Source organism: Sturnira hondurensis, unplaced genomic scaffold (assembly GCF_014824575.4).
Source record: "Sturnira hondurensis isolate 20B ecotype Veracruz unplaced genomic scaffold, ASM1482457v3 Scaffold0009719, whole genome shotgun sequence".
Lineage (NCBI taxonomy): Eukaryota > Metazoa > Chordata > Mammalia > Chiroptera > Phyllostomidae > Sturnira > Sturnira hondurensis.
In genome coordinates, this window is record NW_028082350.1 from 14,602,790 (window position 1) to 14,626,344 (window position 23,555).

At 48.2% G+C, this 23,555-nt stretch overlaps 1 protein-coding gene across 3 annotated transcripts in view; it reads left to right on the plus strand.

Annotated features, from left to right (window-relative positions):
- The window catches only part of LRCH1 (leucine rich repeats and calponin homology domain containing 1), a 155,737-nt gene that overhangs the window by 100,019 nt on the left and 32,163 nt on the right, over positions 1-23,555 (plus strand). For 2 of the 3 annotated variants that reach the window (XM_037057624.1, XM_037057626.1), the window contains exons 4-15: positions 2,047-2,152; positions 6,394-6,530; positions 7,265-7,392; positions 8,492-8,555; positions 11,380-11,485; positions 12,047-12,174; positions 14,986-15,053; positions 16,786-16,869; positions 20,784-20,873; positions 20,972-21,008; positions 21,840-21,893; positions 22,638-22,710. In XM_037057624.1, coding sequence (XP_036913519.1) covers positions 2,047-2,152; positions 6,394-6,530; positions 7,265-7,392; positions 8,492-8,555; positions 11,380-11,485; positions 12,047-12,174; positions 14,986-15,053; positions 16,786-16,869; positions 20,784-20,873; positions 20,972-21,008; positions 21,840-21,893; positions 22,638-22,710 — 1,075 coding nt within the window. Of the gene's footprint in view, positions 1-2,046; positions 2,153-6,393; positions 6,531-7,264; positions 7,393-8,491; positions 8,556-11,379; positions 11,486-12,046; positions 12,175-14,985; positions 15,054-16,785; positions 16,870-20,783; positions 20,874-20,971; positions 21,009-21,839; positions 21,894-22,637; positions 22,711-23,102; positions 23,109-23,555 lie in introns of all 3 variants that reach the window. The other variant, XM_037057625.1, reaches the window with a different exon arrangement.

Genomic DNA, 23,555 nt, shown 5'->3' on the forward strand with positions numbered 1-23,555 from the left:
GGCTGGAGGGCAGCAGTCTGCTGTGCTGTGTGTAGGTTTGCCCTACGCGGAGGCCGCCGTTTCCAGGGATTGGTCAGTGGTTCCCGTGTCTCATCTGGAGCAATGGGATGCTAATCGATCTCTTCCCCGGAGCTAACCGATTTCTGAAACGAGGCTTTGCTGCCTTCTTCGAGGGGGAGGAGGAGTGAAAGAGCGGGTTTTTGCAGGTTCAGCAGTGATGTGGGATATTTAAGGACTGGATCCCATTGGGATCATTTGTGGTCCAAATATATCTGTGGTTCTGCGATACCAAGTAAGTGCAAGAGATTTGGCATGTGCGTTGGAGCATCTGGTGGTCCCACCGCTGAGACAGAATAAACAGCAGCATGGTGGGATGGCAGTGGCAATGGGCTGAGAAATTTTATCCAAAGTTTACTGATGCCTTACCTTACACCTGGCATTCTGCTCGGCACCTGGAGCCTGGTGTGAATAAGCCAGTCTCTTCCGCCCAGGAGCTCACAGATGTTGAGGAGAAGAGAAACGTTTGAGCAGATGAGTACAGTGGCAGACCCTGTTGCACCCCATGGAAGAGAGGTCCATTCTCCTGGTGACTGCATTGGAGAGCGAGAGGGGGCGGAAGCCTCAAGCGAGGTTTCCAGGAGGGGGGGCTTGAATTAAGTCCTGAAAGATGAACACGTGGGACAAGAAGACAGTACTTGGGAAGACGCACCAGACAGGGCAAGAGCCTGAACAGGCTTTGGGAACAAGTTCTGTGAAACAGCTTGGTGCCCGCGGGGAACCGCCAGCAGCCACGCCGCCGTTCGGGTGTAGGAAACGAGGGGCAGCGTTCAGAGGGGTGGCATGGGAGAAATGCACAGGCGCAAATGGTAGAGCTGGGCCTTGTGCGGAGTGCGGGGTCTTGTGCTGTAGGTGAGGAGCTGTCGCAGATGTTGAAGCTGGTGAATGACACAGTGAAATGGACACTGTGTGACTTAAAAGATACTTATTTATTGAGAGAGGGGAAGGGAGGGAGAAAGAGAGGGAGAGAAATATCATTGTGTGGTTACCTCTCACACCCCCCCCACTGGGGACCTACCTGGCCTGCAGCTCAGGCATGTGCCCTGACTAGGATTCGAACCTGTGACCCTTTGGCTCATAGGCTGGTGCTCAATCCACTGAGCCACACCAGCCAGGGCCACTGTGTGACTTTTTATTCTGGGCAGGATGAGTCAAGGGAATAGAGGGAAGCGTGGAAACCAGTCCGGAGACTGAATGCTGCCCTAGACCAGTGGAGTTGCTGTGGTGAGGGGTGGAAAGCAGGGTGGAGCTGCCAGAACCATGAGGAAGAGTGGGATGAGGGGTAACAACAGGGTGTGTGAGGTTTAAAATGTCGTGCCTCCGTTGTGCGTCTGTCAAGGGGTGGTCCCAATCAACAATTAATAGAACATCAAAGCAAGGAAGACACAATCCGCACACCCCACAGACGTGCTTGTAAAATGTAGGGAAAGGTGTTCAGGTCCAAGGTTGACCTTGATCTCACATGAATGGTACATCCAAACAATGCCTGGGTGTGTGGCGTTTTCTGCTGTAAGATGTGAGTGTTTAGTAAGGGGCAGGGCATGTTCTCTTCTGGTTTGAGGTCCTATGGGAGAGTGGCCAACCGTGGGTTGCTGATTGGCTCCACGTGCTAATCCGGCACTTGCAAGCCTCGGACGAATGACTGAACTTTTCTGAGGCTCCTTGTGATCCAAAGACATCAGGGTGGTCACGCTGCCTCTCGAGTTTCAGGGGAGAACAAAACGAGACCAAAGCCTGTGAACGCGGCCGAGAGGCCACGGCCTCCTTCTTTTCCTTTTTCCTCTCCTCTGAGAAGGGTTTGGGGGTGGCCGACCTTTCCTTTGGGTCTCTGTGCTCAGCCTTCCTTGGCTAGGAACCTTGGGGACCCTTAGGGAAGTCTGTCTGTGCTGTTGTCCTCATCGTGTTTGAATCCCTTGCGGTGATGTCGCTCGTGGGGCCCGATTGCGCAGAAATGGCATTTCTCAGTCTCTCTCTCTGCTCCCGGGGCAGGATGTCAGCTGCAATGAGATCACCGCCCTGCCGCCGCAGATCGGGCAGCTGAAGTCGCTGCGGGAGCTCAACGTCAGGAGAAATTACCTGGAGGTGTTACCACAAGGTAAATAAGGTGGGGTGTGTGGGGGGGGTGGATAAAACGGGAGGCCCTGGCTATTTTTTGTTTGCTTTGCTGTTTGTCTATGCCTATTACTGCCTGTTACTGCCCATTGGAATTTGATGGTCACATGCAGACAATAGGTGTGTCCTGTTCAAGCCGTGCTGTTAGCCAGCGGGCACAGCAGTCAACCATTCCCTTATATGAGGCTGTATGTGTATGTGTGTATTAGTCTGCTGGGGCTCCCATGACAGAGAACCATGGACTGGGCAGCTCACACAACAGAAATTTCCTTCCTCACACTTCTGAAGGCTGGAAGTCTGAGATTAAGGTGCCGCCCAGTCCGATTTCTTCCGACGCCTCCCTCCTTGGCTTGTAGACAGCTGTCTTCTCCCGTGTCTTCATGTCCTCTACTTTCTGTCTGTGTCCTCATCTCTTCTTAGAACGACACCAGTCCTATTGGATTGGGGTCCACCCTAATGACCTCGTTTTTAACTTAATTCTTCCCTTTGAAGGCCTGTCTTCAAATACCGTCGCAATCTGAAGTATTGGGGGTCAGAGCTTCAGCGTAGGAATCTGGGGGGCACACCACTCAGGTCATGACAGGGGGCAGTGTGTGTTGTCCTGGGTATGGATCTGTGATGTTCACCCCAGCAGCGTAGTTCACGTGCTTGGTCCTGCAGGTCTGATGGTCAGGATTTCTGGTTGAGGGGGAACTGGCTGGAACCCCCCCTCCCATGTCTAAACTCTATTCTTCAGGGGAAGGCACTGCCCCTGCTAGAGTGACACTGGACTAACGTCACTGGAAGTTCCCGTGACTCCCTTGTAGCCCCCCACACGGCCCTGGTCTGGAGCAGGCTCAGGCCCTGCCACTGTGGGCCTCTGCAGGCATCCTTCTGACGCGCTGTGTCAGCATCCAAGACAAAAGATAGGTTTATTCAGAAATTTTGGACCATTAAGAACTTTGACAGTCAGCCTTGGAGGTGGTCGTGGATCTGAATTTCATGCTCTGGGATTCTTACTTGGATCACCATCAGGAATGCGTCAGGAGGGAGCTGAATGCATTCTCCAAAACACCCGCTGGTTTTCAGAGGGCGTTCCGGTCGATGTCCCCAGTTTTCATCGGAAGACGCCAGGCTTGCCAGTTTCAAACACATGGTGAATGACACCTCAGAGCACAGCCACAGACGGGCTGGGGGCCAAAGGAGGTTTACCACCACGAGCCTGCGAAACAGAGCTTGCTCTTGTATTATTATTGATTAATTATTGTTATTTTCCATACGAACAACTGTCGTCAACCTTGACCCTACCCTATAGTTGGTGATGGTTGGCATTTGCTGATGCTGCTTTTTTGAGAGCCGCTCGGTTTTTATTATTCTGCCCCTGCATCTCGATCTTTGGCTTGAAATGCTTCATGACCCGAGGCAGGAGAACGGTGCCGACGCAAGGAAAAGGACGTCTCGAAATGAAACGTGCCGTACAGATGGAAGGTTTTGGTGCCTGCCGTCTTCGCTTTTGCGTGCTGACTGGTGTTTCAAAGAAGTAGAATTAGAAACGGTCTCTGTGTATAGGCTGATGACTTTAATACTTGAGATGATGTGGCCTAAAAATACAGATTTTTCCTTTTGTCATTGTGGGGTCCCGTGTTTGAATGTTTGCAACTGTGTTTGCGCAAGTACAAAGGGAAAAGTCCTCCCACGTTTATAAGCATCTAATCTTTCATAGCATGGGAGAAAACGTTCATGTAAATGTAAGCCCTCAAGTTAATCCCTGAGAAATCATCACAAGTCATTGCATACTTTTCAAAAGGAAAACGTAATTTAATTGTTTTACAGTTGCCTGTGACAGTTTAGAAACGTGTGGGGAAAGTACATCTACAAAACCAAGATGTTTGCTTCTCTCACCATGCCCGACTCTCTTACCTTAAAAGCATTCCTCTCTCTGAAAAGATCAGTTACAAATTTCTATGCTTTCCATAATTGTGTTTACTCAGGTTCAGTATTTTAAAATCCACTCAAAGCTAAAACATCAGTGGACTGGAAAATCTCTTAAAAAATAATTTCCTGAATATCCGGTTTCCTTTTGCTTCACTCTGGAGAACTCTATTAACAAAAGAGCATTGATGATGCTTTCAGGCCGTGAATTTAAAGACTTTCCGCATTTACTTACTTGTTTTTCCTCCTGGAGTGCCCCTCCTCTGATGCTTTCCATTGGAAGAAAATGTCTTTGGCCTAATTACCCACAGAAATTCAAGTACAATGGCTTCAAGGAGGGGACCCTATTTTGTTCTTTCTAGGACCAGAACTGACTGTGGATTAAAGTAGCCATTCATTGCCCTTCTTTATAACAGAGAGAGAAGATGTAAGATGCCCCTTTTTTTTTTCTTACTCCCTTTTTCTGCTCTGTTTCTTTTGAGCTTCTCTGGGCTGGAGTTACCATTTTTCTCCCCACGTTCTTGTGGAACACCAAGAGGGTCCCTACCGTTCCCACTTGCTGTACCTGTCCGGAGCTTCCCCTCCGCTCCTGCTCTGTCTGCCCCAGAATTCAGCCCTCTGCTTTTGCTTTAAAAGGTCTACCTTTTAGGTGGCAGAGGATTCCTGAAGCTCTAGGGTCCAGGTAACGTTCGCCACTGATTGGCTAACCTGACTTTTGTGAATCGAGTGAATCACCACAGGAGAGGACTGATACTGCAAAGGTTACAGCCAGGAGGTGCTCTTTTCCTGTCTAAGCCCCCTAATGCCTGCCCACTTCAGAAAGAAAATACGAAGTGGAAAGGGATCTTCCCCCTTTTCACCCCACCCCTTTTTTTTTTTTTTACTTTCGGGATCCCAAACTGTTCTCTAGCTTCCCTCACTCCTTCTCTTCTCCGCCCCCTGCTACTCCGCGCCCTGTGCACAGGCCCCCACCAGGACCAGCGGGGGGCGGGGGCGGATCCTCGTCCTGCTGTTGGACAGTGAGCTGGGTTGGAGCAGTGAAGTCCCAGCAACTGAAAAAAATAGACTTCCCGAGTTCCTCTTACCCAGCTGCCCGCCTGGACGAGAACTGGGGACCTGCTGAGTCCCAGGTTCTCCGTCTCCCTTCTGTCATTTCAGCCCCATCACTTCTTGCTTTAAGACAAAGTCATTCCCCGAGGCTGTATGAAAGAAGGAAAGTCCTTCCCAGCCCAGGGCGAGCTGAACTCTGGAGAACAGACGCTGGCTGCTCCAAGACGCCTGGTGGAACTTGAACATAGCATAGCTGAGTGAAGGGGAAACCTCTGGCGGGCTAGGCAGGAGGAGGCGGAGCCAGAGCCCTGTTCCCGCCAGGGTGCTGCCTTTGGCTCCTCCTCTTTTTCTAGTTCCTGCCTTTCCCCCTCTTCGGAATCCTGAGCGTTTGACAGCACCATGTCCCAGCCCTTACCAGGTCCCGTGGCAAATGTGGGAGGCCTGTTCTGAAATGACACCGCCCCCCCAGAGCTTCTTGCGCAGAGATCCAAGGGGTTTGTCCCGTCACCCTACACTTTTGGCGTGGCTCGCCTTGCTGCTGTATGGAATGTGTTTGACTGGTTCCTTGCAGCTGCCGGTGCCAGTTGGAATGCTTGAAATCACCGAGTGCTCACTCTGCCACTGGGTGGGGATTTAAGCTAAATATAATGTTCTGTTTTGTTGGCGGAGCTGCAGAAGATTTTTTAAACGGAGGAGAATAAAGCCCTATCACGTCAGGATTACAGGGTTCTTTGCAAGATTCCGAATTAGATAGCATTCATTTCTTAAAGTGGAGTGAAAGAAACCACGAACGTATTTCTTGTAACTAGTCCTGAGGTCGTGCCAGCCCAGATACATTAAACGGCTAAGAATATGCGGTACTCAGCGTATCATTCGTATGTTACCAAGCGCTGCTTAGGAACACTGGAAGTGAAAATATGTTCCGTGTGTTGTGGCTTATGTGAGTGTTTTGCTTTTATTGTTTAAAACCATCTTTAAACCATAAATATTGTAAATATCGAGTATTTCCAGCTTTTACCAGCACCAACAATGGTCTAAACATCTGGACCTCCCAATGGAAGATTCCGCCTTCCCGTTGGGTGCAGTGCTAGGCCTGTACGCTTACATTCACTCCCGACGCGGGGCTTAATTTTTGATTGTGCTTGATGACGTTTCTCCTGATACGCAGAGAGTCAGTTTTTGAATGTTTGGCCATTCAATTGTGTTGCTTTCTGAGTTTCTTTCTTTTCTTTTTCTTTTCTGTTTTTGTTCCTCTTCCTCTAGAACTAGTAGACCTTCCCTTGGTCAAATTTGACTTTTCCTGCAATAAAGTGCTCGGGATTCCCGCCTGCTTCAGAGAGATGAAGCAGCTGCAAGTGCTGCTTCTAGAGAATAACCCTTTGCAGTCTCCTCCGGCGCAGGTGAGGGGCCGGGCAGGTGGGGGGGCCGGGCAGGTGGGCGGGGTGTGCAGAGCCGCTCTGGTGACAGTCTGTGGTTTAGTGCAGCGTTCGACAGGATGCTGAGCGGGGACAATCCCTGAAAAGGTGAGCTCTTGGGTGCATCTGACAGCAGGAAGTTGTGTTCTGCTACCTTGAGCCTGTGAACCAGCATCAGTGTCACTCTCCTTAGCACTGCAATCCCCGTTATAGCTGATTGTTTTATTATTTAGATGTACATGTGACACTTTTCCATGGAGTAAAAAAGAGTAATAGAGTCCTTATTTTAATGTTGGCCGGAAAGTGGAGCTTGAGCATTTTGAAATATGATTATTGGTTATTTAGAGATAAGATTCGAGCTCAAATATTAAACGAGGAGAAAAAATGGAGTATAAATGGGTCCAGAATTGGAGTCTTGCCAGGTTAGATGTTGGACTTCTGCAGTTTTTTACACTATTTACACTTAAGTGCATTTCTGTTAGGATTTTGCATTTTTCCTGCAAGAAAGACTAGAAAGAAATTGCCTGAGCGTGGTTTTCTGTTCCAAGTAGAAGAAATGACTGCCCAAATTCTTCTATGTTTTGTAGAGGCCACATTGGGTGTTGAAGGGTTCCTGGGCATGAAAATGCAAAAATCAAAATAGACACAGTCAGCTGTCTTGTGTTGATGTTTTGTTTTGCCATTAAAACATTAAGTATGTATCATGGATGTCTCCCCAGATTTGCACGAAGGGCAAAGTGCACATATTCAAGTACCTGAGCATCCAGGCCTGCCAGATGAAGACGCCCGACTCCTTGTACCTGCACACAATGGAGAGGCCGCAGTCCCAGCAGCACGTGGAGGACAGGTGTGTGCCGCCCTGGCTCCCGGCCCCTCGTTAGAGTTTTGCTTAGGCCAAGGAGTTCCAGGTACCTCGCTCCAGGATTCTTCTGCTTCACTAACCAGGGCAGACTTATAACTCAGAGTTTCAGAAACTTTTGGAATAGGAAAGAGAAAATTGACGCTGTGGATAACTTTCTGGCACCTCTCAAGTCTTATCCAATCTCTCCTAATCAAAAATCAGTCCTTCTTAGTGCTGTGTGTATGCACAGTTATTTGTGTGCAAATATATATATATATGCTTATAAATAAGATGTATAATATAAACGGGTATTCCTTACTTATCCACTAAAACAACAATATCAAGCTCAGACATGGGTTAATATGTCCCTAGAACATTGTTAAGAAAAACTACAGGTTTTATTTTTTTAATTGTTTTTTTTGAAATGCAGCATGCCTAGTTTTACTATTTCCTGTTGAGAACGGAAGTGTTAGAATTTTTTCGTGTGTCCTTGGCTGCTTGTTGGCACAAATCGGGCCTTGTATTTTTGGAAAACTCACTTTAGGACACAGATTTGGTTGGAGAAGTCTTCGCTACAGACACCTTTCCTTAACTCTTTATTAAAAAAGGAAACTGCTGACTTAAAATCTCAGACTACCTTAATGGCACCTTTACATAAAGCTTAAAATGTGTTTTCATTATTTTTTAAAATGTACCATCAAATTTATTTAGTCACTGGATTCAAGTTTACTAAACTATTCAAGATTGCCAACATTTCAAAGCCTGAAGAAGCAATTAGGTAGTTTTTGCGTTTTTTAATGTAAATAATCAGAATAAGAAAATCGTTAACTGTTTCAAAGAATGGGCCCCTTGGTTAAAGCGTAACTCCACGGAACCCTGAACACAGAGAATTCATTCTCTGCTCTGTTTAAACAGTGCAAGTATCTGGTTCCCATCACATTAGGCCCTTGTAACACCCTTTAATACTGAGCTGCTCTGTTGCCTTATGGTAGTAATAAAAATTTGTAGAGCAGACTCATAATTTGAATATAAATTGATATGGCATGTGAACTGTTTGATTTTGCTGTTTCCTCTGTGAATTCAATCTTGACGGCATCCGCCCCAGCAAGAAGGATTCTGACTCGGGCGTTGGGAGCGATAATGGGGACAAGCGCTTATCCGCCACGGAGGTAAGTTTGCCATCTGTTGGTCATGTTTTTTTCTTTCTCTGCTTCTAGCTCTATCTGCTGCATTTATTGAGACCCTTTCTGGTAAAGGTCATTAGCCCTCTGCGAAGGGATATGCGATCATGTCTGCGAAAGCAACAATTCGAAATCCTTCAAGTGTTGTATAAATATTAGTCATTGTCAGCTTCTTCTGCATCTTCAGTGGTTTGCCAATGTCTTGGGAGTAGAATTCCTGTCTCCTTGCCCTCCTCCCTGACACCCCCCATTATCGAGAATATTCTTGAATGCTTAATATTATGAAATGACTAAGTGAGGTGCAAGTATCCCTGAGGCATTTTTAATAAATGCTTGTTTTTAAGTGACAGAGTAATTTGGGGAAAGGTTGCACGCATCAGTATTCAGGAATCAAATGTACACTGTGTTTTAGCAGTTTGCCCTACGGCAATGAGTTTATGAGTAGCCATGACTTTAAATGTAATAATATTTGTTTCCTTGGAAGGACTCTCTTCAGATCATTCGGTAAAAAGTTCATTAGCTTTCTAACGTGGTTGTAAAATAGCTTACTTAGCGCGTTTGTCACCTCATTCAGAGCCTATTAGATGCCCCCAGATCTTTCACGGTCTGCCATGGAGTGAGCTTCCTGACGGGAGGAGCTAGAAAGGGATGGGTGGAGTGAGGGCTGGTGTATCACCAGGTCCTCCCCCGTTGAGGGCGTTTTTATGGTAACAGAGCTTGAGACATTTAATCCCCTTTGAAGGTACAATTAGTAGGGCCATCAATATGTGTGACTCTAGGAAAAATGCCTGTTTCCAGTTCTCTGCAGACCTTTGAGGTTTAATATACAGTTAAGGTATTTGGATTTATTCCCCCTCCTCCCCGAGTTCTTTATAAAGCAGTGTATTAAAGCAGTGTATTAAAAAACAAACAAACTAGGACACCTCAAACTCTTTCTCACAGAACACCTCAAGAGGAAGGAGAGTCAGCCAGAAATAAAGCCCGGTCCGTAAAAGAAAATGACTTCTGTGGAGCCGCATGAATAGTTCACTGTGGTGCCCGGGGAGGGTTGGGGGGGGAATACTCAACACATCGCTTTATATGTTGTATTTAATTCAACCCCCTTAGCTTTATTAAAACTCGTGAGTCCCCTGAAATGCCCCATTGTTTCGGAAATGACTCACCCTAAACTCATTTTCTGTTGAATTGACATGCACTCGGCTTTCTCGATTACCTGCCTTCTAAGGGTGAGTCCACTAATGAAACATCGCACAAAGAACTTCATTGTCCTTCTGTTCTCGCTTAGTGTAAGTGGGATGCTAATATTATTCCACAAGAGGAGGCCAGGAGTTTATTCCCTCCCTTTTAACGAGATGCGTATCTTCGGAATTCTGCTGAGTGTTTCAGATGGGAAGCGGCCGGAAGGAAGAAGGACTCTAGAGGAGGTTGCGTTCCACAGAATAAGATGCACGAATCTCACAGTGTAGCTTCATTACCTGGGGACACCTCCAAGAAATTTTTTTTTAGAATGATCAAGATTCTGAATTAAGCACTGTACCTTTCTGTTTTTGCTTCGTTTGGCAATTTCTATGGCCAGCTGATCTCGCCCCCCCCCACTTACAGCTTACTGTGGGGTTCAGCGGTACCCCAGCTCCTTTTCTGGCTGCTGCCATTTTTCTGATGGATGTAGTATTGGTACCTAAGAAGTTAAAAACCCATTTTCTTCAAGATGAACAAGCCAAAAAATTGAGACCCTGCTGAATATCTGTTTACTGGAGGAGACACCCATTTGTTATGTCTGCCAGTTTCTGAACAGTCTGCGCCCAGGTCCGAAAGGGAACAAGTTCTGTGCTCGGAGAGTGGTCGCCTCCGGAATGGGGGAGCGCACCGGGTTCTGGGGGGCAGGGTCCCGATCCCTGTGACCGGAAACGCTCTTCACTGAACAACACCACCGACGTGGAGACACAGGAGGATGAGTGAGGCTTCCTGTTTCATTCGTGTCGGGGCCATTTCTGAATCAGCACCATCAGCTGGTGTGGGGAGCGAGACTCCCAGAGAGAACTAACCCCGTGACCACGTCCAAGCGTTTTTCCGAAAACTTCACAGAACACGTGTTCCACGGCAGTCCCACAGCCATGGAGCCCTTTTACCCACTCATGCAGCGCCCTCACCCTGAATCTGGGACCTACACCGAAGCTTAGTTACGAAGCACAGAAAAGGCAGTGTAAATAAACGCGACATTGTCCCAGAGGTTCACCGTCGGCTTTCTGTGACGAACCACGTGAGACCTCAGGAGGGTTGTGGTGGATTAGTGTGGTCAGATCTCCCAGTGACGTTCCTACAGACACAAGTGATTGACTTGGGGATCCTGTCATAGCCCGTTTGCAAGTATTTCTTTGTTCTGCCAGGTGTCACCTAGCCCTTCTCAGTCCCCAGACTGTGACTCCTAGGTTGGAACATGACTGAGAGAATTTCCGCTCAGAGCACGTATGGAGAAGTACACGGGTGTTAGCCCGATGAATCTTGACAGCGTGAAGCCTGTTACCAGCTCCCAGATCAAGGAACGGACTTTCCCAGCACCCCAAAAAGCTCCACTCCCATGACCACCCCACCCCCAAGCCCACAGCAGCCTCGAACCTGATCTTAAACACCATGGGTTAGTTTTGCCTGTTTTTGAGCTTAGTAAATAGAACTGTCCTTCGTGCCTGGTGTCTTTTACCCGCTATTATGCTTTTGGGAACCCCGGTCTGGTAGTTTTCCGTCACATGGCACTCTCTTCATCTGCACCGATAACCCTTCCCCGTGCCTGAAGCAGCGCCCTGTTTCTTTCCAGCCGTCGGATGAGGACACGGTCAGCTTCAGTGTCCCCATGTCCAACATCAAGGAGGAAGAGCAGATCACCAAGGAGGACCCGCGCCATCACCTGAGTCCAGCGAAAGGTCTGAGAATGAGAGGTGGGAAGGAAGGGCTCGTTTTTAAGTTTCAAAGGTCATGTTTACACAAATATGGCGATACCAGCTGGCTGGCGAAGGCGATCTCGCTGGGAGTTCAAAACTTAGAGGTGGCCCCCGAGTCGTCTGCTTTGTAGAGGCTGTTGCGACCTGGTCGCTCAGCGAGGACACAGTGAGGCTGTCCCCTTAGTCACACCTCACACCTTACAGAGGGCAGGGAGGCCTCCCCTGCCTTCTTTCCTCTGTGCCTTAAAATGTCAAGACAGAATTTCACTTCTTTCACAAGGAACTAAGCCTGACAGAGGCCTTGGACTTCCAAGTTCAGTTTGGGGCTTCCTATTTCTGTTCCTTGTCTTTCTCTCCTTCCTTCTTTTACCTTTGCTTTACACCCTTCAGGGAAGAGAAAACTTGGACCATTCATTTACCCCTTTAAGAGGTGGGAGAGGAGGCTGAAATTGTTAGGTGATATTTCCCCCGAGAAGTAAACGCCCCTGCTCGCGGTTCCCTGTTTGGGAACTCACACTTTCTGCCCATCTGTTTGCTTTCCAGGGGAATTTGGTCAGGAGTTGCCACCCAGGGCGTCCCTGGCGAGTGACAGTACCAACTCAGGGGAAGCAAGAGACCAGTTTATCCTTGGAACCGATGTTCTCCACCCGGAATTTATAAACTACATGAAGGCAAGTTGAGGACCCACTAATTGTCTTACTCACTTCTGCTTGGTTCAGGTTACCACCCAGCACCCCAAATGCCAGCTGGTTCAGTAAAATCTGAACAAGCCAAGGGCCGCCTTCTCTTCCGTGTTTTCTGGGTGAAAGCTTTTCCCAGGGGTCTCTCCACAGCAGGGAGAGAAAAGCGGGGACTTCTAGGCTCTGGAATGAGCGTCTTCCCCTTTCGGAAGGCCCACGCTGAGGGCACTGGCTCCCTGACTGTTGTTGGGAAGTTGGGGGAAGTGGCTGGGCTGTCAGGTGAAGCTTCTTCGTAACAGTGGCAAAGAGGAGAGGAAAACTAGCCTGGGAGGGAAGCTGGTGGTCACGGTGTCACTTTGAGACGTGGTTTGGTGCCTTGGTAAGTTTCTGCCAGTCTGTTCAGTTCAGGTTGTGGCACCCAAAAACGTGAAGATGATCCCCTGGAGGTTCAGCCCTGCAAGAGGCCCGTCTTGGGAAATGGAGAGAAGAATGCTAATGATAAAATAAAACCTACACCTGTAGCAAAAAGCCCAACTTGAACGCCAGGCTTCTTTTAGCCGGGAGCCGCCTCACTCGCAAAGCCTGTGAGTGTGTGCTGGACGGCCAGCAGGTGTGCCCTCCGCTCAGTCCTTGAGGACCGAGATGTCCGTGGCTCACAAAGTCCTGTTCTCTCTCCTCTGCTGAATCAGCACCTTGTACTTTTGTAACTATAGCTGGTCCTCATTGTTCATGGTGGTTCTGCTCTACAAAGTCGCCCCCAGCACTGAGTTACTGTGTTCTGAGCCATGGCTCCAAAGGGTAAATACAGGGTTAGGTTCCGTGTCAGGCGGCCAATACATGACCTTGCTCATTGTGGTTTATGTGTTGCATTCATGTGCTTCTATTTAAAGACACCTTATTAAATGTGCCTTGTTGGTTCGTTGACATTGAATTTGCGGCCCACACCACCCACTCACTCATGCCTCAATGAAGCATGTCCGACACGGTTTTCTCTGGAAGGGACATCACAGCCCTCTTGGGCTCAGGAACATGAGACCATGCTTCAGCACTGTGGTGGGGGTGTCTTGAGCAGTGAAATCACCCAGAAAAGCACCGACTATGAAAAGGTGGCAGTAAATGGACTCTGAAAAGGACATGTGTTTGAGCTCTGACAGCTGAACCAAGAAGGCAGAGCGTGTGGGGAGCTCAGGTGTCACCGTCCTGTGCAGGCCTGCGAGGGACACGGGGAGCAGCATGGGTGTCAGTGTGGGGGTTCTGATGCATTGCACTGAGTGAGCAAATTTGTAAATACAGAATCCACAGATAATGAGGACTAACTGTGTAACCATCTAACTCAGCGAAAGAAGGCCAGTAAGCCCTATTTTGCATATGGAAAGAAAAACCGATGTTTCCCCTCCTGGGCTGCTTTTTGTTGGGGAACCGAGAATTTGAAGGATGCCCAGGGCCTCTGCAGCCGAAGCCCGGCCAAAAGAGATGAGAACACGTTTTCTTGGTCATCGCCGGCGGCGTGTTTTCTGCCGAGGACTTCGTTGTCACTTGGGCAGTCTGGCACAGAAGCTGCTGTGTTGGCGTTGCTGTGCTCTGCTAAGTAAAATCAATATAGAAAGTGTCTGAGTGTTTTGCAAGCCGGAGCCTAGCGTCGGGCAGCAAGCCGCCCCTCTGGAAGCAGACGGGCGCTCAGCGACACAGCCAGAGAGTTGGCTGGACCCACGTCAGAACCTCGACGCAGAAAATAGTCTGTCTGGCTGCTGTTCCTTCGTTGCCAGAGAACAGGCATGTTCCACCTCATTCGGGGTGGCCTCTGAGCCGGCGGTGGGCTCCTGGCTGTGTGAAAGGGGCATTTCTCTGCGTCAGAGATGGGAGTGGAAGAGAGCACGTGGAAGTTCCAGCGGTGGACACGCCGTTCCCAAACTCCCGCCAGCGTTTCTTTGGGAAAATAGTGGGGGTGGGGCTGTGTTTCAGGGAAATGGGGATGCTGCACACATGAAACCGATTAGATGTCCTTGGAGGCATTTTCTGTTGTTATCCAGCCCTTCTCCCCACCAGCCATGCGTGTGCACACACACACACACACGCGCGCGCGCTGCCCACAAATGTTGGGATGCACACCCTCATGTGACTGACACGCCCGACACGCCTGACATGACTCTGTGAACATCAGGAGGCGAGAAGAGGGAGTAGGAACGAAGTGTTAAATTTCTGACAGGAAGTTAACAGGTATCGTTGTCCTGGGCCAAATTTTCTTTTTAAAAAACTTTTATTTTTAATTCTGGTAAAATAAATAGAGCAGGAAAATGACCATCCTCCCCACTTTTAAGTGTAAAATTCAGAGGTCTTTAATCATGGTGTAGACATCACCACCGTGCCTCCGGAAGGCTTTTCATCTTGTAGAACTGATTCTTCACTCCCTGAACAGTATCTCCCGTTCCTTCCCCTCCCCCAGCCCCTGGCCACCGTTCCACTTTCTATCCTTGCACATTCAACCCTTCTAGGGACCTCATAACAGTGGAATCATATCCCAGGTTCCTTTTTGTGGCTGGTTAGTTTCACTTACTGCCGTGTCTTGAAGATTTGGCCACATCGGAGCATGTGTCAGGACTGCCTTCCTGTTCGGGGCTGAATGACACCCGCTGTAGGGGTAGACCCCACGTGATTGATCCATTCACTCACTGATGGACCGGGGTTGCTTCCACCTCCCGGCTGTGGTGAGCCGTGCTGCTGTGAACGTGGGTCGGGGCAGGGTTTGACTGTGGACCGTGGGTAGCCAGTGGCTCTCAGAAGACCCATGTGTTCTGTCCACAGGGGAGGGTGGTCGACTGCGAGGAGCCGCTGCGGATAGAAGAGGACATGCCCTGGCAGTCGGAGGGGGCGTGAGTACGGGGGCCGGGGATGAGCCGTCGTCCTGCAGATTTCGAGGTTTAGGGAGAATGGAAGCTTTGTCGTGGTCGAATTCCAGTCTGCTTTCGGGGCAGGGGGCAAGATGATATTCTTACCCAAAGATATTGATAGGAAGTTGCCAGCTTCTCTCTGTCTCATGTTCATTGTCACAGGGTTAGCGCAGTACCGTGCTGGGTCATGCCTCTTCCTTGGCCCTGAGCTTTATCAGATTTGAGGCTGTAGGTAGAAATGTGACTCAGGGAATTAGATAGAATTTCTAACGTGGAGATTCTGGCTTCCTTCCATTTGTGCAAAGAAGCCAACAACTGGACCTAACGTATTAGTAGATCTGGCCCCCCTTTTTTGCCTAGGCTCTTTGGTTCCTAAAGCTGAGACAATCACACACCTCTCGTGTCCTGGCCCTGAGTCCAGCAGTTGTAATAATAGCTCGCATTTATTAAGTATCGCACCCCGTGTCAGGCCCTGTCTTAAGACGTCATGAGTAGTAACACACTGCAACTTTACAGCAGTCCTGTAAGTCCGATTTGCTCTCCCTGTTTCGCAGATGACACACCGAGGCACCTAGAGGTTCATGGTTATGCCCCAAGGTCACAGAGGGCCAGGTGGAACACCAGGAACCTCATGCCAGAAGGGTAGCCCTTCTGTTCTTTTGCCCACGAAGATTTCCTTGGCAAGCTTTATGGGGGTGGGCATGAGCCATCTGTGTGGGCCAGGGGACCATCTCCTGGGACGGAGTTCGGGCCCTGTGTCACAGAGCAGGATTCTGGTTCACGGGATTTTGTTTTCCACAGCGGGGCATGTAGGCCTGGACCTTCTCCCAGACCTTACAGGGTTTCTCCCCTTAGGGGCAGTTTTCCACTCGGTTAAAAAGTCCCTCCATGTACGTTCTGCACTGGAGGGGAGTTTCCATGGCCACCTCTCTCTCACCTTTAAAAGCATTAAAAAGTTCCTTTCAAATCACTATCTAGTGTGACCAGCCTTCACTGGGTATATTTCTGAAAGACCAAGGAGGCCTGGCTTGATTATAGATTTGTAGGATTATAGGGAAAGGCTTCTTTAAACTATATAAAGCTCTGAAAACCTCATTCTTGACCTTGTTTGTGTCTGTTGTTCTCAAGCTTGCCTGTAAATCGGGGTGGTCTGTAGAGCTGGATAAAATGCCCAAGCCCCAGCCGGATCTGCCCGGGACTCCCAGGCCCGGGTTTTGCTCTGCTGTGAAGAACTGCAGGCGATTATGCTGCACGTGGGGCTGAGACCCAGAGCCATCCCACCCTGAAGCCCTGCTGGGCCAAAGCTGTAAAGCTGAGCCGCCTCCTCCTCTGGTTGCACTGGCGTTGGGAGGTCTGGAAGTAGTGCAGACCCGCCCCAGCCCAGCGCCTCTGGGCCCCTGCCCCCCGGGGCTCAGGAAGGCAGGGCAGAGCCACCAGCTGGCCCAACTGTGCAGATGGGCGGGTGGAGGCCCCCCCAGACACTGAGACTGAGAGGCATTACAGCAGCACTGGGCTTCCCGGGTCTGGGAGCTCTTTCCAGTACATTCTGGCAGCTCATCCCGCAGGGGCGTGCTGACTGGCCTTTGTCATAATGTCGAAGTATCAAGATCGTGTGTAAGACCTTAGCTGGAAGTGTGTGATTTTGCTCCTAAGACCCAAGATGACGTTCCTGTTAGGTGCTGGTTTTCATTTCTCGCTTGATTCCTTGTTGCAGGATGCATCCCTCTGAAGACCCGGACGTGGACATGGCCGTGACCGGACAGCTGAGAGACGCAGATTCGCTGCAGGATCCCAACAGGTGCGCGTGCCCCCTTGGCCCCAACTCCGGGTGTAAATAACACGAACCAGTTCCTTATCTCACTTCATACGAATAGTTGTGTACACAGTATGGGCTTCGTCGTTTTAACTCCCTGTTTCCCTAAGATCTGTCCGCGAGAGTCGAACTTCTCAACAGATGGAGACCAGTTGCCCCTTCTCCACCCTTTAGTGAAATGTGTTCACTCTTCTGAAATTCATGTGGGAATTTTTGGCATAATTCTTAAAAAACAGAAACAGGGTACAAGTGCATGTTTTATGTTGCTTAAAGTTTAAATCTCTGACTTAGAGAACTACAGGAGAGATTTTCCAAAAAGGGAAGAATTGCTACATCAAGAACTACCGTATTTATGTGATGGTGGCAAATATGTGTTAACTAAAGAATATATTTGTAACGATTTGGGTCGCAGGGTAATTTTTAATTGAATTGGCCGTTGTCTGTCACTGGCACTATATACAGTAGATTCATTTTTAAGTTGCTTAGTTGAGGAAAATGAACTTCCCATGGACAAAATATTTCTCAGTAAGACAATATGCCTGATGTCAGGTAGTAACTCCCTTATCACTGGAGACGTAGATCTCATGCTTATCCCTGGTAAGCTCTTTGGGGGTCCTGGGAATCTAAATTATGAAGATGCTGTGGTCTTGTCATGGGGTGAACTTGAAAAGCACACCCCAGCCACCTCTGCTTGGCTCTGGGAATTTACCCAAAGGTGGTCGGCGAGCGTACCCCCCAGTGACGTCTGGCCCTGAGAAGGTAGCGACGGGTCAGCTACAGTGTGACGGAACATCTTTGGCTGTTGATTTGAAAAGCATTTTGCTACTGCAGATGTTTGCTGGGTGTCTAGGGCGTAGGAAGATGTGTGGTGGGCACCTTGGGAATGTAAAGGTGAACAAGACACAGCTCTTCCTCTCAAGAACTTCCACTGTGGGAGACAGAGTTTCCGTGGGCAGTTATTTGTAAGTGTAATAGATTTACACACTTGAAGTTGGTCAACTAGAGTGGATACCTGACCCCCACCTTCCAGAAGGTTTGGGTACTAACCAAGAATAACCAGCGCTTTGAAGGGCAAAGCAAATCTAGGTTGACTGGGAAGCTTGGGCAGGGGCCTGGAGGTCCGAGAGAATGGGGCAGATAGGGTGGCCTGCGCCCTGGCCAGGCCTGGGAGCCTTGGTGGGATTTGGGAAATGAAGACTCCATGACGTCACTTGTGGGGTGGGGTCTGGTTGTTTCCACTCCAGAAAGCCACGCCTGTTCCTGTGAGGTGTGGGTGGCCCGAGAGTCTCGGGGGCTTTAGTGGGGGGGCTGCCACAGATGTCAGACGCTGTTGTGAGGGGCTAAGGGAGGTAATGCAAAGGGAGGTGATGACGGTTAAAAAAATATGACTATTCATGTTGTTCTTGTGCTCTGATGGTTGGTTTAGGCCGAGTTTTGTATTAAGTGCCTAATCAAGGCACGTTCTTCGCAGAGCTGTTCGTCCTGACCCACAGGAGTTAGTGACGAAAGAGCTTGTGTGTGTGCCGTGTGACAAGTACATGGCTGTTACGGTGGAGAGGGTTTGAAACAGCATATACGTTACTCGTGGGATGGTGGACCGGCAGAACCACTCCAGAAGGCATCCTGGTATTAATAGTATGCAGTTGGGGGTCTAAAAAAATAGCAACCACTTCTTTAAATGAATTCTAAAAAAATATATCCCAAAGGACAAAGGGTATGAACAAAGATTGTGAAGGAGGAAGTGTTTTTAATAGCAAATATTTGGGAACAGGGAGATACATTTTGGTCATTAATAAGGTGGAATATAATGTAGCCACAGCAATGTGCTTTAAAGGTTCCAATAGATTCTAGAATGCACATTATATGAGTGTTAAAAATTGTATATAATGTATACATTTTGATCCCAATTATATCAATAGAATGAGGTTTCAAATGTGTAAGAAGCTCAGGAAAAAATCAAAACTGGAAGGAAATATATTATGATGGGTAGTTTTCTGTAGGCATTTCTAAATAGTTTGTAATGCTTTTGTACATCGTAGATACTTTTATATATGGTGGGAGCTGCTCTCGTTCTCTGCCCATCGTTTAAAGTGGGTGGCGAGGACGCAGGGAGGGAGGGGTCCCAAGTGGTTTAGACCCGAGCCCCTGGCATCTTCTCTGAGAAGGGGAACCGGGAGGGACAGCAGCTTGAAGCTGCCGGGGGTCAGCTAGGACATGTGGAATAGCGGCCAAGGGCGCAGTGTGGCAATGTGTATCCAGCTGCCGGAGGGTTACTTCTGGGACTTAGAGGTTTAGATCTGAGGCTCATACTCCCCAGGGGGTGGAGTAACAGTAGCCGCAGAAGCCGCTGAGGTTCTCACGGGCAAGCATATCGATGAGAAGGGATTGTGCGTCCAGGACAGAGCCTTGAAGACAGGGTGTGACAGAGCGCCAGCCACTGTGGGCTCAAACTTTATGTTGTTGAAACACACCCACCTCTGACATCTTGTACTGCTTTCCCGGTGAGTTTTTTCCAGATTGAGCCCCAAATCAAGAGAGAGCAGCCCTTGTAGTAGGGAGTGGCAGTGACATAGGGGGGTGGCACCAGGACCCAGGAGTCGGATCCAGGTGGCCCGGAGGCAGTGGCTCGCTGCTCCAGTCTCAGTCCTGCCATCCTTCCCGGGCGGTGGGCAAATGGGGGATTTCGAGAATCCTCCTCTCAGCTTGGAGATGCCTGAGCACGGGGCAGTGGGGGGCATTGGCCGAGTTGTGGACGAACACGGCTCCGTGTCACCTTCCGGGTGGTAGTTGCTTGGCATCTTTCGGGACTGATACTTCAAAATGATGTTGTTCTAAAGCGTTACACGGGTTTCGTCTCCTCCCAGAAAATAACCCCCCAGTTTCGCTGCTTCAGGTCTTTGTTGTTCGCCCTGAAATAATTATCATGAGACAATTCCAACTTGCTAGTAATGCTTCTGGGAGCCAGGCCTGTGCTTGTTTCTGATAAAAAGAAGACCTTCCAAGAGGTTATAGCTGCTTGGGGATGGAACGTTAGTAACGAAAACTTTACATACAGATTGGATTTTGTCCTTTATCTCATATGTCACAGATGGAGACTTTTTTGTTGTTGTTTTAGTTAAGCCTATGATTAAATTTTATAGGTTTATCTTTTAGACAATCTTAACATCAAGAAGTCAGGTTATTATCCTATTTTGCCTTTATCTTGGTTTCTTAAGGATTTCTGATGGTTGGTTTGATATCATTTTTCAATAAGCCTGTATAATACGAACTCATTCTACCTTTTATGTTATTACTTATATTGTATTGATTATGCTATTACAGTGTTCCTGATTTTCCCTGCTTTGCCCCCTTCTACCCAGCACCCTCCATTTATTATTAAAATAATAATAATAATGAGATATTGCTCCCATTTTTTAAAATAGCATTGTAACCTTTATACAACTTGCAGAAATCCCTGATTTTAAAATTGCAGAAACTCAGAAACTAAGACTATTATGAATTCTCTTTTTTTGAATGATGGTATTAAGAGTCTATCAGAAATGTCTTCCTTTTAAAACAAAGTATTCCTGATACATATACCATAATGCAGTATCCTTTACTTTAGTTGCTTCTGTAAGTTAAGCAATTTCTAGAACAAAATTTACTGTATGTTACCTATGAATATTATGACCAATAGCAGTCAGAAAATTATATTAAAATTATATTAAATTTGGCACAGGATGGGAAAATACCATGTAATTTGAAATTTCTACCATCAACCTTTATTACTTAATCCTGATGGTAAACGTAACTTCTTTAAATTTAATACATTAAATTTTTAGACTAAACATAACCCAAAAAGCAGTAGGATCTATTAGAAATCTAATAAACTGGCTGACACCTCCCCCCTTCTTCTTTAGACTGCGCACAGAGACCACGGAGAGAAGTTGTGTGAACTTTTACCCTAATGAATCAGCAGGAGCCTTAGAATTGCAAGATCCTGCACTCAAGTATGTTGACCTTTTAAAAACTGAGTGTTTTCTCTTTTTTACACTGAAATAAGTGTGCTTTAAATCCCACTTTGTGTCTTCCTCCCTCCCTCCCCCAGTGGTGAGCTGCAGCTGGAGGCCTCTCCCGGGTGTGAGGTAAGGCTGCCCCAGGCAGTTCTCTGTGGATGATTTTAAAAGGGGGAGGGGGTGTTAGTGGGCTCTGCTGACCAAAGGAAGTCAGGACGAGGAGGAGGAAGGGGAGGAGGAGGAGGAGGAAGAGGAGGAGGAGGAGGAAGAGGAAGAAGAGAAAAAGCCGTGGATCAGCCAGTGCTAACGATTATGCAGATGTGTCGAAGTTGGCGATCTTCTTTCAATGGCACTCCTCCACAATAGGAATAGGAAAGCGTGTGTTAAATTTATACTCATTCGGTGTAGTGTAGAAGAAGATGTTAATATTAGCCATCACCATAAAGGTGCATTTCATGGGGTTCTGATTACCACATAAAGAAGGTAGATCTGGGTAAAATAACCATCTGTTGTCAAAGCAAACTGATGTGGAGTGGACAGCACCGGGTTTTCCCAGGCAGCCTGGGTTCCAGGCACGTGTACTTGACACTGAAGGCTCCCGATGGGATTCTGTGTGTTGGGGATTCCTGCCTGGCACCGTTAACAGAGACCTGTCATTGAATGGAGGTGGGGCCTTTGGGGGCGACCTTCACAGGTGGCTCGGGCTGACCCCTGCTCTGGGAAATCCCTTCGCTTAGTTTACGTGATACTTTAGATGTACTTTTCTGTGGCCACAGCTGCGTGTCTTTAGAAAACGTAAGTACAACCTCCTTGTCTACTTAACACTAATTCATCAGTTCAGCGTGTCTTCAGCGTGTGCCGGGGGCCAGGGGTGTGAGGGAGGTGAGAAGACGCAGTTGTGTGGTCTTCACGAACTGTGTGGTCTGATGAACCCTCCCATGCACTTTTTTCTTCTTGAAGGTGCAAGATGATCTGGCGTCACAGAGTAATGGGAGCGACTACTCTCCAAACGAGGTATGTTTCCGGAAGGTTAACAAAAGCAAAGACACTCTGTGCAGCCCGCCTTGGAATATTTTACAGAAATCGATAGTCTAAGGCCGCCCTGGGTTCTGAGTCAGTTGTACTGCGGACTCTGCAGGGACCGGTCATTAGTGACCGGAGTCTTACCTGGCCCTCTCCTTCCATGAAGGTTAACTTTAGAAGATACATTTTGAAAGCCAAATACGGGAACATTTTCATAGGAAACTAGGGGGAAAGAGTTCCGCCCCACAGCACAGAGCATGCGTCATGACCTCTAAGTGGCCCGTGGGCGGTTTCCCGTGTGTGGTTTCTCAACCTATAGATGAGAAGTTTGCTCCTTGTGACCCAGGGCTTCATCTCAACGTGCTGTGAGAGCTGCTTCAGCCTTCTGGGAGGTGGATGTGTGTGTATGCATACTCACACACACACGCACACATCTGTTCTACGGCAGAAGAGGACTGCCAGTATCACGCAACCCTAAAATATACTGTTATGATGAGCAAATAAGGAGTAGAAGGGGTCTCCTTGCAAATAACAGCCTGTTGATGATGCCACATAAGGTGTTTGCCCTTTAAAGGTGTGCTGGTGATCACATGGTTTAGTTAGGACTTCGCCACCCAGCAGCACAGGCCGGAGATCGTGATTTTGTTAAAATCCTTGAGGGTAGAAAAGCATGTATAGTTCCGCTTCTGTTGTGTTCTTTTTGTAACAAAATGTTCTTTCCTTTTAACATCACAGATGAGAGATACCTTTGCCACAGTCTCTCCCGCGGCCCACAGTGCAGCCCCGTTTGGCCTGAAGCCGCGATCAGGTGAGTTGAATCCTCCGTGATCTTAAGCTTGGAAAGGGCTCCGGGGCGGGGTTTCTCCTTAGCCTTGTACGTGGTCACAGCCTCATCCACGCTGCCCATGAGTTTGCCGGCTGGTGTCAGAGCCGGTGGCAGGCTGCAGCGTGGGGAGGCTAGGCTACTGAGCCTTGTTTTTGGTGATTTAGTTGATACATTTGCTAAAAAGGACTTGGGCACTTTTAAGCAAAATCCAGTGAAGAACTCAGATGTTCTTGGGGTTTTCAGGAAAGCTTTTTGGTAACAATAGAAGTTAGATGTGTATATTTTGGAAAGGGATACCCATAGGAAAAAAAAAGATAATTCTTTCATGAAGGAATTTTTTTCCCCAGCAGGTTGACTGATGGGTGGGTACCTAGAGCCAGGTGCCATGGCTTCCCTGCTGTAAGACAAAGCTAGTGGAGAAGGTGCTTGGGGGTGGCAGGGCCGTTAGGAGGTGTTTATAGGAAGGTGTTTGCTTTATTGTGAAACAAGTTCAAACAGCCGGTGTCCTCGTTTTTGGAACTGAGCAACTAGGTCTGGACGGTGTGCAGGGAGGGATGGAGGTCACAAGGGCCCATGTCCTCAGTGCCTTCAGGGAGAGCCATCCAGAGAGTCACGGGGGACCTCACAGGAGGTGGCAGACTCTCCCCCAATCCTCACATGCAGTTTTATACAACTTTAAAAGAAATCGTTTCCGATAGATCAGATCAAAAGTGGAATCACTCTTTAAAAAATAATACCCTTTTGCATGTGCTTCTTTGCAATTTAGTTGTAAAACTGTCTCAGTGACTTTTTGTTCCCTGTGTGGAGTCAGCCCTCAGCCTGTCGAC